Here is a 16,304-nt window from a genome sequence, read left to right as displayed (position 1 = left end):
TTAAAGGATATTTTTGTAAAAAATAATTTATTTTTCTTGAAAAATGGATAAAGTTAACATTAGTTAACACAAAATTTAAAATGAATTAAAGATGAGGTTTTCTAAAAATTATAAAAGAAGAGAATGTACATTTTATAAATAGAAGGGAGGGGAGTGTCATTTTAGCATCTTACAGAGGAGGAAAGTGGAATTTTCTCTTTGTTTTATTGTTTGAATTTGCATTGAATGATGAAAATAAAATTATAAATTGGTTTTTATTTTGTATTGTTTTTTGCTGGAAATAAGAATCAAGTTGATGGAAGAAGATGAAAGAATAAAGTATTAGAATATCATAATTAGGGAACAAAATGAGAAAAATATCAAAGAGGATTAGAAAAAAATCAATGTAATTTATTAGGAATTATTCCATAACAAGTGTACCCTTAGCGTACTATTGGTCTATATATTGGTAAGAATTTTGTAATCACATATGAGAAATATGAATAGTAAAAATAATACTTTTCTAAATAATTCTTCCTTTCTTTCCTAAACCTTTTGTACCATGGTAATATGGTATCAGAGCAGAGTTAGGTTCTAGGGATTCAAAATTCTGACGAATTCACATTACAAATTGCAAATATGCCATGCAATAGTTTTGGCATGCGATCATCACAAACCAATTCTGACAATTTGTCAATTGGTTTCAAACTAAACGGATATAATTATCCGTTATGGACAACTCTGATGGAAAAAGCAATTGGTGGAAGAAGAAAGAAGAAACACACCAAAGAAAACTGCTTTAAGATTGTGGATTACCCAAATTGGTGGAAAAATAATCTCAAGTCATTAAGAAATCAAAGTAAGGGAGTCATCGCTGTAAGCATCCCAGAGGTCACCAGCAGCGGTGGTGAGGCCAGAGAGAAAGCAAGTCACGATGGCAAGACAGCAGCGGCAGTAAGTGCAAGAACTACTGAACTCCTTGGCTGCTCAGCCCAGACCGCGACTCAATATAAAGGGGAGACCCAACATCAGAATCCAATTAAAAAGATAAATGAATGGATTTTCGACTGTGGGGCTACCGATACTATGACTCATGACCTTCATGATCTTAACAACTTGACTATACCCTCAAAAGTCCATATTGAAACAGCTAGTGGAGAATTAATTGATGTTAAAGGAGGAGGCTCCATTACTTTTCAGAAAAATTGAAATTAAAAAATTGCCTCTATGTCCCTGCATTATCATCAAAATTATTGTCTGTTAGCCAAGCAATAAAGGAACTAAATTATGTGGTACTCATGTACTTTACCTTTTGTCTTTTACAGGACATTCTTATGAAGGAGATCATTGGGCGTGGTATTGAGTGAGAAGACCTTTACTACGTTGATGAAGTAGCACACCAGGGTCATGCCATGCTTGCTCACAGAACGGTTACTAGGCAACTTTGGTTATGGCACAGGCGTCTCGGACATCCTTCATTTGGGTACCTCAAGTTACTATTTCCTAGTCTTTTTACAAGTAGTACTGAACCCCTCAAATGTGAAATTTGTATTCGTGCAAAAAATCACAGAGTTTCTTTTCCTCCAACCAACACTAGAGTCAATTCTATTTTTTCTCTAATACACTCAGATGTGTGGGGTCCAATTCCTATTTCCCATAATAATTTTCAATATTTTGTGTTATTTATGGATGATTTCTCTCGCATGACTTGGGTATATTTTTTAAAACACAAATCTGAAGTACTTGATAAGTTCTTTGCTTTCTACCAAATAATTCAAACTCAATTCAACAAGAAAATCCAAGTACTTCGCTCAGATAATAGTGGGGAATTTATAAAGCAATCAATGCGCGATTTTTTTTATGAAAAATGGTCTTATTCATAAAACTTCCTGCCCAAATACACCGCAATAAAATAGTGTGGCTGAGCGATAAAATCGTAAGTTACTTGAAATGACCCGAGCCATGCTTTTTGATGCACAAGTTCCAAATTTTTTTTGGCCTGAAGCTATAGCGACCTCTGCCTACTTACTAAATCGCCTACCTACCCAAGTTCTCCACCACAAAATACCCTTACAAGTCTTGGCTACTCAAACTGCAATCCCGCCTATTCTAACTTTACCACCTCGAGTATTTGGATGTTCCGTCTTTGTCCATATTCCCAAAGCCAATAGAACCAAACTTTATCTTTGTGCAGAAAAATGTGTTTTCATTGGGTATGCTATATACCAAAAGGGGTATAGGTGCTACAATCCAATCACTTGTCGTATTCATGTGACCATGGATTGTGATTTTTTTAGTATCCGAATTTTACTTAAGCCGCCAACATGGCATTCAGGGGGAGAACAATAATGAACTACCAAGTTGGCTAAATAACCTTTGTTGCCCAGAAACTGTTCAAACAGAGCAAGTAGATGGAGCCACCGAGCATACTTCACTCGACGTAGAAAATAACTCGGTACATGCAACCAGTGAGAGCCCTTTTGAGAATGTCAGACAAGAGGTAAGTAATTGTCAATCTGATGATTTACTCCCTGTTTTTAATAAGGCCACTAACGATAACAGTATAGCACTGAAACATGAAGAACCAGAGCCCAATACCTTTATTCTTTCTCCAAGAAGAAACAGAGGGATGACTCCTGATTGGTACTCACCAAAACATGTTTTTCATAACTCAAGATACCCAATAAGAGTGGCTAGAGAATGGATAGCAGATGTTGCAAAGGCCTTTTCTGCCAAACTCTTAACAGAAGACATTCCAAGAACTGTTCGCGAAGTCAATGAGAAAGCTAAATGGTGAAAAGCCGTGAATACAGAAATGGAAGCTCTAGAGAAGAACGGAACTTGGGAAAAGTATATCCCACCGCCAGGAAAAAAGCCAGTCGGGTGCAAATGGATTTTCACCATTAAACACAAGGCAGATGGCACTATTGAACGGTACAAGGCAAGGCTGGTGGCCAAAGGTTATACATACACCTATGGTATCGACTACACTGAAACTTTTTCACCAGTTGTAAAGATTAATACTATCAGGGTGTTATTTTTAATAGCAGCAAATGAAGATTGGCCACTCTATCAATTTGACGTCAAGAATATTTTTTTGCATGGAGAGTTGAAAGAAAAAGTGTACATGAAAGCTCCTCCAAGTTTCTCAAAAGGATTTAGAAAACATGAAGTTTGCCAGTTAAAGAAGACTCTTTATGGACTTAAATAATCTCCACCTGCTTGGTTTGGAAGATTTACAGATGCCATGAAAGGGTATGGGTGCAAGCAAAGTAACTCTGATCATACCCTTTTTTTTTGAAAAAACGGGGAGATTTAATCACTTGCCTAATAATCTATGTGGTTGATATGATCATAACGGGAAGTGATGCTGAAGAAATTGAAAAATTGAGAAGGAACCCATTTACAGACTTCGAAATGAAGGATTTGGGAAGACTAAAATATTTCTTAGGAATAGAGGTTCTACGATCCAGCAAAGGAATCTTTATCTCCCAAAGAAAGTACATCTTGGACCTTCTGGCAAAAACAAGAATGGTGGATTGCAAACCATTAGATACACCCATACAAGTTAATCACAAGTTGAAGATAGTAGAAGGTGCCACCCTAGCAGATAAGGAAAGGTACCAGCGAATGGTTGGAAAACTAATTTACTTATCACATACTTGGCCTGACATATCTTATATTGTGGGAATAGTAAGTCAGTTTATGCATAAACCACAAGAAGATCATATGGAAGCTGCCATAAGGATAGTTCGATATTTGAAGGGAGCTCCAGGAAGTGGAATCATTTTCAAAAGAAACGGCCATTTGAAGGTTGAGGCATACACCGATGCAAATTGGATGGGCAACCCAAATGATAGAAGATCAACAACTGGTTACTTTACACTTGTTGGAGACAACCTGGTAACTTGAAAAAGTAAGAAGCAGAGTGTTGTAGCTGTTTCAAGCGCAGAGACAGAATTTCAAGGGATCGTTAAAGGCATCACTGAAGTATTGTGGATAAGAAAATTGATGACTGAGATTAGGTTTCCACCACAATTTCCAAGCCAGTTGAAATGTGATAATAAAGCCGCAATCAGTATTTCAGAGAATCCCATACAACATGATAGAACAAAACATGTTGAGGTGGATTGACACTTTATCAAAGAAAAAAATTGAAAATGGCATTACTGAGCTTTCATTTGTAAGATCAGAAGATCAGTTAGCTGATATTCTTACTAAAGCAGTTTCAAGATAATCCCTTGTTAAAGTTCTAACCAAGTTGAGTATTGGTGATCCCACTACTCACCATGAAGGGGAGTATTAGAATATCATAATTAAGGAACAAAATGAGAAAAATATCAAAGAGGATTAGAAAAAAAATCAATGTAATTTATTAGGATATTATTCCATAACGAGTGTACCCTTAGCGTACTGTTGGTCTATATATTAGTAAGAACTTTATAATCACATATGAGAAATATGAATAATAAAAATAATATTTTTTTTTAAATAATTCTTCGTTTCTTTCTTAAACCATTTGTACCATGGTAACATAAAGATGAAGTTAATAAATTTTTTTTTATATAGACATTTTAAAATAATGTGTATTTTGTCTATTATAATTGTCAAAACACAATTTTTTAACAGTATCTTTATGTATGTGTGCTTGTTTCAGTGTTTATGTCTTTGTGTTCGTCTTAGTTTTTGAGACATGAACCAAAAGAAACTCATGAGATTAGAGGTAGAATTAAAAGAAACTGAAATGTTTGTTAATAAAAAAATTAATAAGCTAAAATTTATTTTATTTAATATTTATTAAATAAAAAATAGTTAAAATTTATTTTATTTAATATTTATTAATTATTATTAAAATTAATAAATATTAAATAAAATAAATTTAAATTTTTTTATATTTTTAATATTATTTCAAAAAACTCACTAACTGTATGGATAGAATTAAAATATATTAAAAATATGATGAATAAAAATAAAATAAATTAAATATCAACGATATTTTTAATTTTTTTAAAACAATAATGATAAAAACTTTATCCTTATTATTAGATTAAAATAATAATATTAATTAGTTATTTTACCTACGTTGAATAAAGTCACCTTTTATACTCTTTAGACTAAATAAAAGATATTATCTCTTCAATTAATTTAAATCATGTACACTAAGTTGATTTTATTATAAATGTAATACACCTAAATATTTCTTCCATTAAATATGACCACACACCGACAAATTGGATAATACAACCCAAGTAACACATCCTTATAAGTAACAAGACCTTCCTTAGTCTTACACAACTGTCTAGATTCTAGAAGTGCGGGGTAGAAATCACTTTCTTATAGATTATTATGTGTTTATAATACGCATCAAAAGGAAATAAAATAATTTTAAAAATTTATTCATGCTTAACTTTTATTTAAATAAATAATATATAGATCATATCTAAATATTTATGTACGCTAATAAAAGTCACTTTCCTCTTCAATGGTACAAAAGTGTTATTATATATATTTACATTAAAATTAATTTTTATTGTCAATTCCTTGATCAATAGATATCTAATCTAAATTAAGAGATCTCTTACAATCAGGCACGGACCCGCGCTCATGAATGGGGCACTTGCCCCAGTATCATTTGATAATTTTAAACCAATATATATATATATATATATATATATATATATATATATATATATATATATATATATATATATATGTCCTACTTTAAATTTTAAATGACCTCACTACAAATAAACTAAACCCAATTATTAAAAGTCTAAGCTCATTTTATCTTTTTATGATTTTGACTATTAGTTAACCTAATTAAATTTAGTCTTCTTCTATTTTTAAATTCTAGCCGTTACTCATTTATTCTCTTAAACCCTTTTCTTAGTTTCATATTTTTAATCTTCTTTTTCTATTCCTTGTCTAGTGGTCATCTTTTCTTCATCAAAAGGTAAATTTTAAATTCTCTATTTTATTTTATATAGCTCTCTATGACTCTATGTATATTTCAATTTCATTGTTTCTCTTTTTGATATTTTCAATTGTAAATTTTAATTCAAACAATTATAATTTAGGTATTAATCTATTTTTTTATTCTCTTCATAAATTTATATATTTTATTTTATTCTCAATTTAGTGATCTTTATTATTTATTTGTTTATCTTTTGTTCTATCCTATTATATGTAATTATAGTGCATATAAATTTTTAAAGTGAATTGATCAATTTACTAATTTAGAATATATATATATATATATTTATTTTTAGAAATAGTAATAGAAAAATATTTCAAAAGAAAGCTACCACTAGAATTTGAAGTCACTCCATTAGTCTCTTCTAATAGAAAGAAGTTCTTAGAATTCAATGTGAAAAGGCTGGTAGCTGATCCTGGACAACGACCCAAAATTTCAAATTATGATCCAAATGACAGAGATGAAGTTAGAGGAGCTTATTTGCAAAAAGGTCCTTGTCAACCAAGAGAACATGATTTTTCACAAACATATTTTGGAACTTCTATCCGTTGGTTAGAATATAATATTTCAAAAGATGCTGTCTTTTGTCTCTGTTGCTATCTTATGAAACCTGATGGTGCGAGTGGTGATGGTTTTGTAAAAGAGGGCTTTTCAAATTGGAAAAAGAAGGAGCGATTACAAACACATGTTGAAAATCATGATAGTGCTCATAATCAAGCTCGAAGAAAATGCGAAGTACTCATGGAGCAAAAGCAACATATTGAAGTTATTTTTCAAAAGCATTCAGACCAAGCTAAAAGAGATTACCGAACTCACTTAACAGCAACAATTGAGTGCATTATGTTCTTATTTCGACAAGGATTGGCCTTCTGTGGTGATGATGAATCACACAATTCAAATAATCAAGGCAATTTTTTGGAGCTTCTTGATTTTCTTGCTCAACATAATACAGAGATTGATCGTGTTTTCAAAAATACTCGTGAAAACCTTAAACTAGTAGCACCTAAAATTAAAAAAGATATTGTTAGAGCCGCTGCAAGTGAAACTACTAAAGTTATTATTGATGATCTTGGAGATGATTTATTTGCTATTTTAGTTGATGAAGCTCGAGACATTTCTGTTAAGAGCAAATGGCTGTTTGTTTGCGGTATGTGAACAAAGAAGGGATTGTAATGGAGCGATTTCTTAGCCTTATCCATGTTTTTAGCACAAATGCATTGTCGTTAAAAGTAACTTTGGAATTTTTATTAGCAAAGCATAATTTAAGTTTAGCAAGAATACGTGGACAAGGTTATGATAGAGCTACTAATATGTAGGGAGAATTTAATGGCTTAAAAAGTTTGATCTTGAAAAAAATTGCTTGTGCTTTTTATGTTCATTGTTTTGCTCACCAACTTCAATTAGCACTTGTGGTTGTTACAAAGAAACAGGTCGAAATTGTACTACTTTTTAATTTGCTTGCTAGTTTGTGCAATATTGTTGGAGTTTCTTGTAAACGTAAAGACATGCTTCATGAAAGTCAAATGCAAAAGACAATTGTTGCATTACAAAATGGAGATGTTTTTAGTGGGCGTGACTTAAATCAAGAAACAACATTGTAAAGGGCAGGTGATACTCGATGGGGCTCATATTATGGTACAATATTTAGCTTGATTTCTATTTTTTCTTCCGTGGTAGAAGTTCTTGAAGTCATTGAGGAATCTGGAAATAATCCTGAACAAAGAGCTGAAGCATGCCAATTATTGAATCATATTCAATCTTTTGAATTTGTATTCAATTTACATTTGATGAAAAGTATATTAGGAGTTACTAATGAGTTGTCTCAAGCTCTACAAAGAAGTGATCAAGGCATTATAAATGCTATGACATTGGTTAAAATGTCCAAACAACGATTGCAAAGTATAAGAGATGATGGTTGGTCCTCTTTGCTCAATGAAGTTTCACTATTTTGTGAGTCACAATATTCTTGCTCCAAATATGAATTTTATATTTGTAACACAAGGAAGATCAAGGCGCAAAATCTAAAAGGTCTCAAACTTGCATTATTTTCATGTTAAATTATTTTATCAAGTGATTGATAGACAACTTCAAGAGCTTAACAATCGTTTTACAGAGGTAAATACTGAGCTACTTCTTTGTATAGTTTGTTTGAATCCAAGTGACTCATTTTTTGCATTTGATAAGGTGAAGTTGCTTTGTTTAGCTGAATTTTATCCACATAAATTCTCTTCTACTCAACTTTTGGCACTTGATAGTCAACTTTGAGAGTTTTATATTGGATATGCGTCTTGATGATCAATTCTCAAATATAAATGGAATCAGTGGATTATCTCAAAAGTTAGTTGAGACAAAAAAGCATATTGTTTATCCATTGGTATTTCTTCTATTGAAATTAGCTTTGATTCTACCTGTGACAATGACATCAGTTGAGAGAATATTTTCTGCTATGAATATCATAAAGAGTTGACTTCGTAATCGAATGGGAGATGAGTGGTTGAATGATTGTTTGGTTACATATATAGAAAGAGAGACATTCAATCAAGTTGATAATGAAACAATTATTCAACATTTTCAAAATATGAAAACAAGAAGAGAAGTACCTTCAAGATTTGAAGCGAAGAAAGTTAGCAACTAATGTAATTTTTTATTTTTTTTTGTATTCGAATAATTAATGTGTACTTTTATATTTTTAAATTTAAATTAATATATATTTTGGTAGTAATGTGTATTATTTTTGCCCCCCCAACATAAATTTTTTGGGTCCGTCACTGCTTGCAATTCTTTGCACGCCACAAAATTCTTTTCTAAGAATTAGGCTCACATACGTTTATGTGTGTAGAGGTAAAGGAATAAAACTCTTGTGTTTTATTCTTTATTATTCATTTACTCTTGGCACACATATATATAGTATGAGATTTGTTACTGATTTTAAATTTGAATCTCAATTTAAATTTAAATCATATCTTATTATTTTAAACTTGAATCTTTCAAATTTATGAATCATATCATAACAATTTAAAATAGAATCGATTAGAATCTCATTCAAACTTAGAATTCAAATTTAGAAATAGAATAACTAATTACTTTCGAATCTCATTTAATATTCTCAATTATCATACTATTATTATATTCTCAGTGCTAGCAAAGAATATAATAATATTCCATTTGAATTAATATAATTATTATTTGATCAAATCAAAATAATAATTAAATAATTCTATAGCAAAGATTAGAACACTCGTTAGTGCGTGACCCCATAGATTCAATACTAAGCGGGTAGTAAATTAGTCATACTAAATTTACTAATCAAGGTTGGCGTCTGGCAACACTCCTCAACGACCCGATAATATGAAGTAATATATTTTTACTAAGAACCTGAGAAAAAAGTATAATTCCTTCCATTTTTCCAACTCTTGGTTAACCCTTAGAGTATGGTTCAACTGTCAAACTCTAACTTGTTACCATTATTATAATGAACTGTGAATGACTTAAGAAACTCATTTTTTCATTCATTCAATCCCTTTGGCCAAGGTTTTATTCATCTCAGTCATTATAATCATAGATCTTAAACTCTTTACTGAGAGTTGACGGATTCTTTATTGACTAATAATTAATTCTACAAGTATTTAAATCATACTCAATGTCCATTCAACTAGCACCCTAAGATATCAGGTGTCCGGAATCAAAGTATAATAAATACATTGTTAATTACTATAATAGTCGCAAGTCAAAGGAACTCTATTACTATATATGTTCATTTTGAGAATATCCTATTGACAAATATGCGATAATTATAACCATTAAGAATTCTCAAAGTGAGTCAGTTTAATGGTCATATATCTATATGCACCATCTATATATATAATTTAATAAATGAGATCTATTAATCTTCATCCAATGAAGACCATTATATATATTGATCTTTCCAGATTATAATGTCCTTTTTAATAATCCTATGACCAAGAACAATTTAGATTAAATCATAAAAAATTTATCTCTCAATCTTATGATCACTATCACAATGATAAATCTCTAAATTTAATCAAGGACTTTATTATATTAATATTTTAATGGAAAAGTATAAGGAACCAACATTAATCAGCCAATTTTTTAAACAACTTTATTTAATAATTAATTTTAAATTTTTTAAATTCAAAATTTCAATAATTAAAAACTAATTTAAATAAATCCTAATTAAAAACTCTAGAAATCATTTCCTTTCTTTCACATTCACATAGCTGCACAGTAACCCTTTCTCCACTCTCCCTTTCTCCTCCCAGAGCCGCGCCGTCCCCTCCTCTCCATTGTCATCGTCACCAAACCACCCAGCGCGAAGCCATTTCTATCATCTTCAGCCACACCAACCCTCTTCTCCTCTCTCCGTGAACCAGACCTTTGCACCTGCCCCTGTTTCGTCGCCGCCAGCAACTCCAGGGCCATCGAACCCTAGCTCCAGCCCCTCGCTCTGTGCCACCCTGGCTCACACTCCAACACTGAACCAGTAGAACAGCCGAAGCTCCCTGAGTTCTGGCAAGCTTCGACGCAACAGAGGATAACCCCTGTTCCTCTTCCTTCCAGCGAACTTGGAGACGCACTCTGGCTTTATCCGCCACCGCTGCAACATCCACATTTTTCCTAATTTCTTACTCTGTTATTCTGTACAGGTTTTGAACAAACTCAATTTTTTAATTCCGTTATTTCAGTTTATTTTGGTTTAGTTTTGATTAGAATTCAGTTTTAATTTTCAATCAATTTCATGATTAGCTCAACTTAGTTTTTGATTTTCTTTTAGTGGATTTAGGTTGTATGATAGGATTAGCTTAGGTTATTAGGTTTTGAAAAGTGTTTGGATTGAATTGTATTATTAAAAATTGCTGTTGAATTCGTTTGAGCTGAAAGTATTGAAATTGTTGATTTGTTATAATTGCTGCTAAAATTATTTAGAAATGGTTAACTGTAATCATGATTTGTTGTTTTGTGCTGAATGAATGGAGAATTGGCTATTGAGATTATATGAAACTTGTTTGATTATTTGGAGATTCACTATTTTACTGCCCGATTTCAGGAATATGTTGCTGAAACTATTGGGTTAATTGTGTGATTGTTTTGAGAAATTGCTGACGATTTTGTTGAGAAATTGGAAATATTCTAAGTTTACTAACGGTTTTTTTTTTTTAAAAATTGCTACTAAAAATGTTTGAAATTATTCTGAGTTTGTTGATTGAATTGATGGAATATGCTACTGAATTCATTTGAACTGGTTTAATTGACTTTCTATTGAATTAATAGAGGAATTGTTGCTGGCATAGTGTGAATATTGTTGGGTTGTGTAGAGAATTCCTATTTTATTGCTATTTTGCTGAATTTGTTGCTAGAGTTGTTAAGATTATTTGATCCTCTATGTATAGCCGATTTTGTGAAAATGCTTGGAGATGCTATTTGATTTGGTTTGAGTTGTTATACACCAAGTGTTTGTCATTATGCCTCGAAGAGCTTTTAATACAATTTTGGTTGTCACAGCAACCACTGACGACGCAGCAACCCCCGCCTAGACGTGTACGCATACAAGATTGGAAGGATGTTGCAGTGAAGATTTTGAAAAGGGACAATGTACAAGAAAAAAATTTTAAATGATGACTACCAAGCTAGTGAAGAGTCAAATAGACTCATTAGCATAAAAAATGTTTAGTGCATCAGAGAGTGTAAAAAATAAAAATCTTGCTAGAGAGACTATCAATGAGCATGAATTTTTAACTAAATAATGGCCTTGATTCCATTAAATTTGTCATAGCCTAAATGCCAATTCTATTGACAATTTCATTATGTTTGTTATATTATATTCGAAAGTTGATATCTCAAATTTCAGAAGCAAATTGAATAAAGTTTGTATCATTGAATGGAATTAATCTTTTCATTATGTTGTTGTAAAAGTAGTTTAGAGAGTTTTTCTTAAACTAACATGGCATGTTGCTTGGGAAGGTGGTGAAGGAATTTAGAGGCATCCATAATAACTACACAAGAAAATTCGTAAAACATATAAAGTAACATCCATTTAGTATGAAAAAGGAACATCCTAATGCTTGTCAGAAGTAACATCTACTTAGATTTTTGCGAAAATAATCAGATACCTACATGAAAAAATATGCCGAGTAGGATTTAAAAAAAAAAGACCATGCAATTCTTAAAGAAATACAGTCTTTCACAATTACAACACAAAAACTCGAAAAATATTTAAAGTAGCATCCATTTAGTATGAAAAAGGAACATCCTGATACTTAACAGAAGTAACATCCACTTATATCTATGCAAAAACAACTAAGTACCTATACTGAAAAACATGTCGAGCAGGATTTAAAAAAAAAGCCATACAATTCTTATCGAAATAAAGGCATCCACAACTGCAACACAAGAAAACTCGAAACATGTATAAAGTAACTTTTATTTAGTATGCAAAAAGAATATCCTAATGCTTAATTGAAGTAACATCCACTTAGATCTCTCCAAAAACAATCAGGTATCTGCACAGAGAAATATGCCGAATGGCATTTAAAAAATAAAAAGAAAAATATATCAAAAGTGTCTCTCAAACGGTGACGGCATCTTATGTATACATTATCATGAATTTTCTAGGTATCATTCTTCTTCTGTGGTATGACCTTAAAATTCCATGTCTTCTGCAATGGATGGCAAAGAAGGAAAAAAGAAAGAGAAAGAAAAGTTCCATAGCCAAATCCACATGTGTGTGTCTTGATGGTGGTGCGCGATGGTCGGCAGCGAGGCTTTTCAGCAACATAAATCAGGTGATTTTATAATCTGTAAAGATCTGTGTAAGACTTCACACTAGCAGAACTTTCAATATAATTCCATAGAAATGTATATAATAACCATACATTGTTGCCATAAAAAATTTACTGGAATCCACCAATTCAGATAAGGAACAGTAGAAAAAAATCTCAATTACTTCTTCCCTCCAATATAGGGTTTAAAAAAAGAAACATATACATATCTATTCAAAACTAATCTCAGCAACATCCAATCTCTAATTACAGTAACTCAACAACATCCAACAATTTAGCAAAAGTAAATCACATCGACTACAACCATAGTTCATGAACCTTAGCATAGTTTAGCAAACAAAATTATATCAAATTCTAATATAATTTTTCCCTAACTCCCAAACCACGTAAGAAAACTAACGTAGCATGTGCAAATAGAATTTAACAAATCAAATGAAAGACCAATAATATAAACTTTTTGAATGGGAGAGACAGTTCGCATAACTGAAAAGACCATCCGTTATAAATACAAAAAAAGAATCCAAAATATAATAAAAGAACCATACAATTGTCCAACTAGATAATCATCTCATAGCTAACAATAGAACGAGTTAAAAGTCCAACAAATCTGTCTAAAAAAAATCACTTTTTAGACCTGCAAATTTAAATACTCACATTCAGACCCAAGTTCAATTTGAAGAAAGAAAAACTTCCTTATAACTAAGCTTTTTGGATCCAAAACTACCAATCCACATGGAAGAACATCAGCTAGCGTATACAAGAGAAATCTAGCAAAGTACACAGAACCAAAAACATGAAAAATACAATTGAAATCATGCACTCAAACATCTAAAATTACTTAACAAAAAGTCCAATCATTCAGCAAAATCAAAGAATATCTCATATGAATACCAATACTAGTATCTGGACTCTAAACCAGAACAGAAACATCCATTCACCAAAAAATATAAGGGAGCACAAAACCCCCCTCCACACACGACATAGACACCACACGACCCCTACTGCTCATAGAGAGGAAATTAATCTATCTAGTCTTAACCTAATCACCGGGTGAATCAGATATCACAATAAACAAAGAGTGTCAGAAAATCCTCCAGGATCAGTTCACTCAAGATTCTTGTTTTCCGAAAGCATCATCAAACTGGTAGCATCTTTAAATTACACAAAAAGACACAAAAAATAGTATAACAACACCAAAATCCTTTTTCAGAACTGAAACCTGCATATGAAATCAGAAGCAATATCTAACAATTCATACATTGTACCCAAATCAGAGGCAACATCCAACATATATCATCCACGGTACTCAAACCCTAAATCAATCAAAACCAACTATTAAATGCTTACCAATTAGTTATGTGAGGGGGGTTTCGATGCTGGGGCAGTGGACATCATTCAGCGTTCGGCGGAGCAGAGCAGGGGGGATCCAACAGCGCTGCAAACACGGACATGTAGCAGTAGCGGCGCGCCCTCCGTGAGTAGGAGAAACACCTTGTCCCTCGCACCTGGCTGGAACGACGTCGTTGCGGCCAAGATTGGGGAAGCTCTGATTAACGTGCCAAGAAGCAGATGGAGGAGATGGGAGTGTCGTGGGATTCTGAAACGGTCGACAGCGGTCGCCTGTTGCCCTCACGTGGTGGACGGAGGCGTGGTGTCGAATGAAGGTGGAGACGAAGTTGATCCGATGCTCCTAGTACTCTGGCGCGCGGTGGATGGTTTTGAATGTCTGCTTCGGTGAAAGGGGGAAAGGGTCGGCTGCGGTGATAGGGTAAAAGGAAAGGAGATGGTTTGAATAGGGTGAATTTTGTTTACCTAGGTGAATTTTTGGATGTTGCTGAAGTGAGATGGGCTTTGGAGCTCCGGCCCAAGAGCAATTGGCAGGTTTTTGGCTTATCCCCTCTTGGTTTCCTAACATTATTGTATTTTAATATAATAATAATAACAAATTATTTAACCAACTTGGGTTGGTCGAGTAGTCAGCTCACTCGTCCGCTTAAGCAAGTGTCGAGAGTTCGAACCCCGCCTTGTGCATGCAGCAACCCATTGGCCAGCGGCAGACCCTTAAATGGAGCTCAGATCCGCGACGGATTAGTCCATAACCTATCGGGTTGGGGGATACCATTTGGGTAAACAAAAAAATAACAAATTATTTGACACATGATTAATTGAATTGTGGTCATACTATTTATTTCCAACACTTTCACGATTTCATTGTCATGTTCTAAAAATCAGACCGGTAATCGAACTATTTTAATTATTAATTTATTAATTTATTAGTTTAATTAATTTAATCGTGATTCAATTAAAATAATTATTTTTAATAAAATAATAAATGAAATATAAATAAATATACTAAAACATAATATATATTCTATAAAAAAATTTAAAATGTTATGTAAATTAAAAATATTACATCACCTGAAATGTTATAATCTCATGTGAGTACAAATTAAATAAATATCCAAATATCAAATATCTAAACAAAGACAAATTAAAACTTGTTATTAATCATCAAAATTAAAAGATAAGAACCATAGTCAAGAACTTTCAACTACTTCGTTAGATCACACACTCTCAAATAGTAATTCCTTCATTCCTCTTAAACATCTCTTTTAACTTTGTTAGAAGAAATTCTTCAATTAAATAATTAAAGCACAATATAAGGAATGCAAAAAATTAAATTGCACACAACATAAGAATGCAAAAACAACAACACAGTAAACAAATAGCATTATAAAAAAATAACAACAATCAAGAACAATAAGAACAACCACAACAGTAAACAAATATCAACAATCAAAATCATCAAAAACAAATAGCAATAATCAGCAACAATAAACACAACATTGAATAATTAAATAAAAAAATATACCTAAACAACAAAAACAATTTCATAATTATTGTAAAATAAAATAATCTAAATTACTTATAATAGAAAAATCTAAGAAAATTATTACTCATAACAAGAACATCTCAATAATATTTAATAATATTCAGTACTCACCATCAATAATAAAAATCAATCTGCAATTAAATCAATGATCATGAACGAACAAATTAAATTATATTGATTCAAGAAACCTAAGAAAACTCAAAATAGAGATAAGCAAGAAATTACTTACAAAAAAAATGAACAAAATAGAGATTTAGGATTTCACATAAGGGAAAGCGGGCCAAGATGAGGGCTGAACAGCGACGGAAGCTTAGCCAAAACAGACGCCGAAGCATGGTGATAACAGTGGGTTGGAGCAGAAACGAAGGCTTGAGGCAAGCTCGACCAAGCGGCGAAGAGGGAGTACCGTAGTGGAAGCACAATAATACAGAGGCTGCGGAAGCTCAGAACAGACGTGAAAGCTCAAAACTGATGAGAAAACGTGGCGAGCAGACACGTTTTGACGACCATGGGTGTAGTGCGGACGACAGCGGTGCAGATCGCGATAGCAGTGACACAGCTTGAAGAAGAAAGCAGGGTTGGAGGCTAGGTTTTTTTGAGAGAAGGAAGCAAATGCGTAGGTGAGTGAGAAAGAGAGAGAGGCTTTTTTTTATTTTTTTGT

The 16,304-nt window shown here is 32.4% G+C and overlaps 2 protein-coding genes across 2 annotated transcripts; both read left to right on the top strand.

The window, feature by feature from the left end:
* The first annotated feature begins 3,327 nt into the window (after positions 1-3,327).
* Positions 3,328-3,891, top strand: LOC140175715 (uncharacterized mitochondrial protein AtMg00810-like). Its single transcript, XM_072204257.1, has one exon. It carries the CDS (start codon positions 3,328-3,330, stop codon positions 3,889-3,891), a length of 564 nt encoding a protein of 187 aa, XP_072060358.1.
* A 2,665-nt stretch (positions 3,892-6,556) lies between these two features.
* On the top strand, positions 6,557-7,108 carry LOC140175714 (uncharacterized). The gene has a single exon (XM_072204256.1). The coding sequence runs from the start codon at positions 6,557-6,559 to the stop codon at positions 7,106-7,108; it is 552 nt and encodes a 183-aa protein (XP_072060357.1).
* The last annotated feature ends 9,196 nt before the right edge of the window (positions 7,109-16,304 follow it).

The sequence above is a fragment of the Arachis hypogaea genome, chromosome 10 (genome assembly GCF_003086295.3).
Source record: "Arachis hypogaea cultivar Tifrunner chromosome 10, arahy.Tifrunner.gnm2.J5K5, whole genome shotgun sequence".
NCBI classification, from domain to species: Eukaryota; Viridiplantae; Streptophyta; class Magnoliopsida; order Fabales; family Fabaceae; genus Arachis; species Arachis hypogaea.
This window is presented reverse-complemented; position numbering and strand designations above follow the sequence as displayed.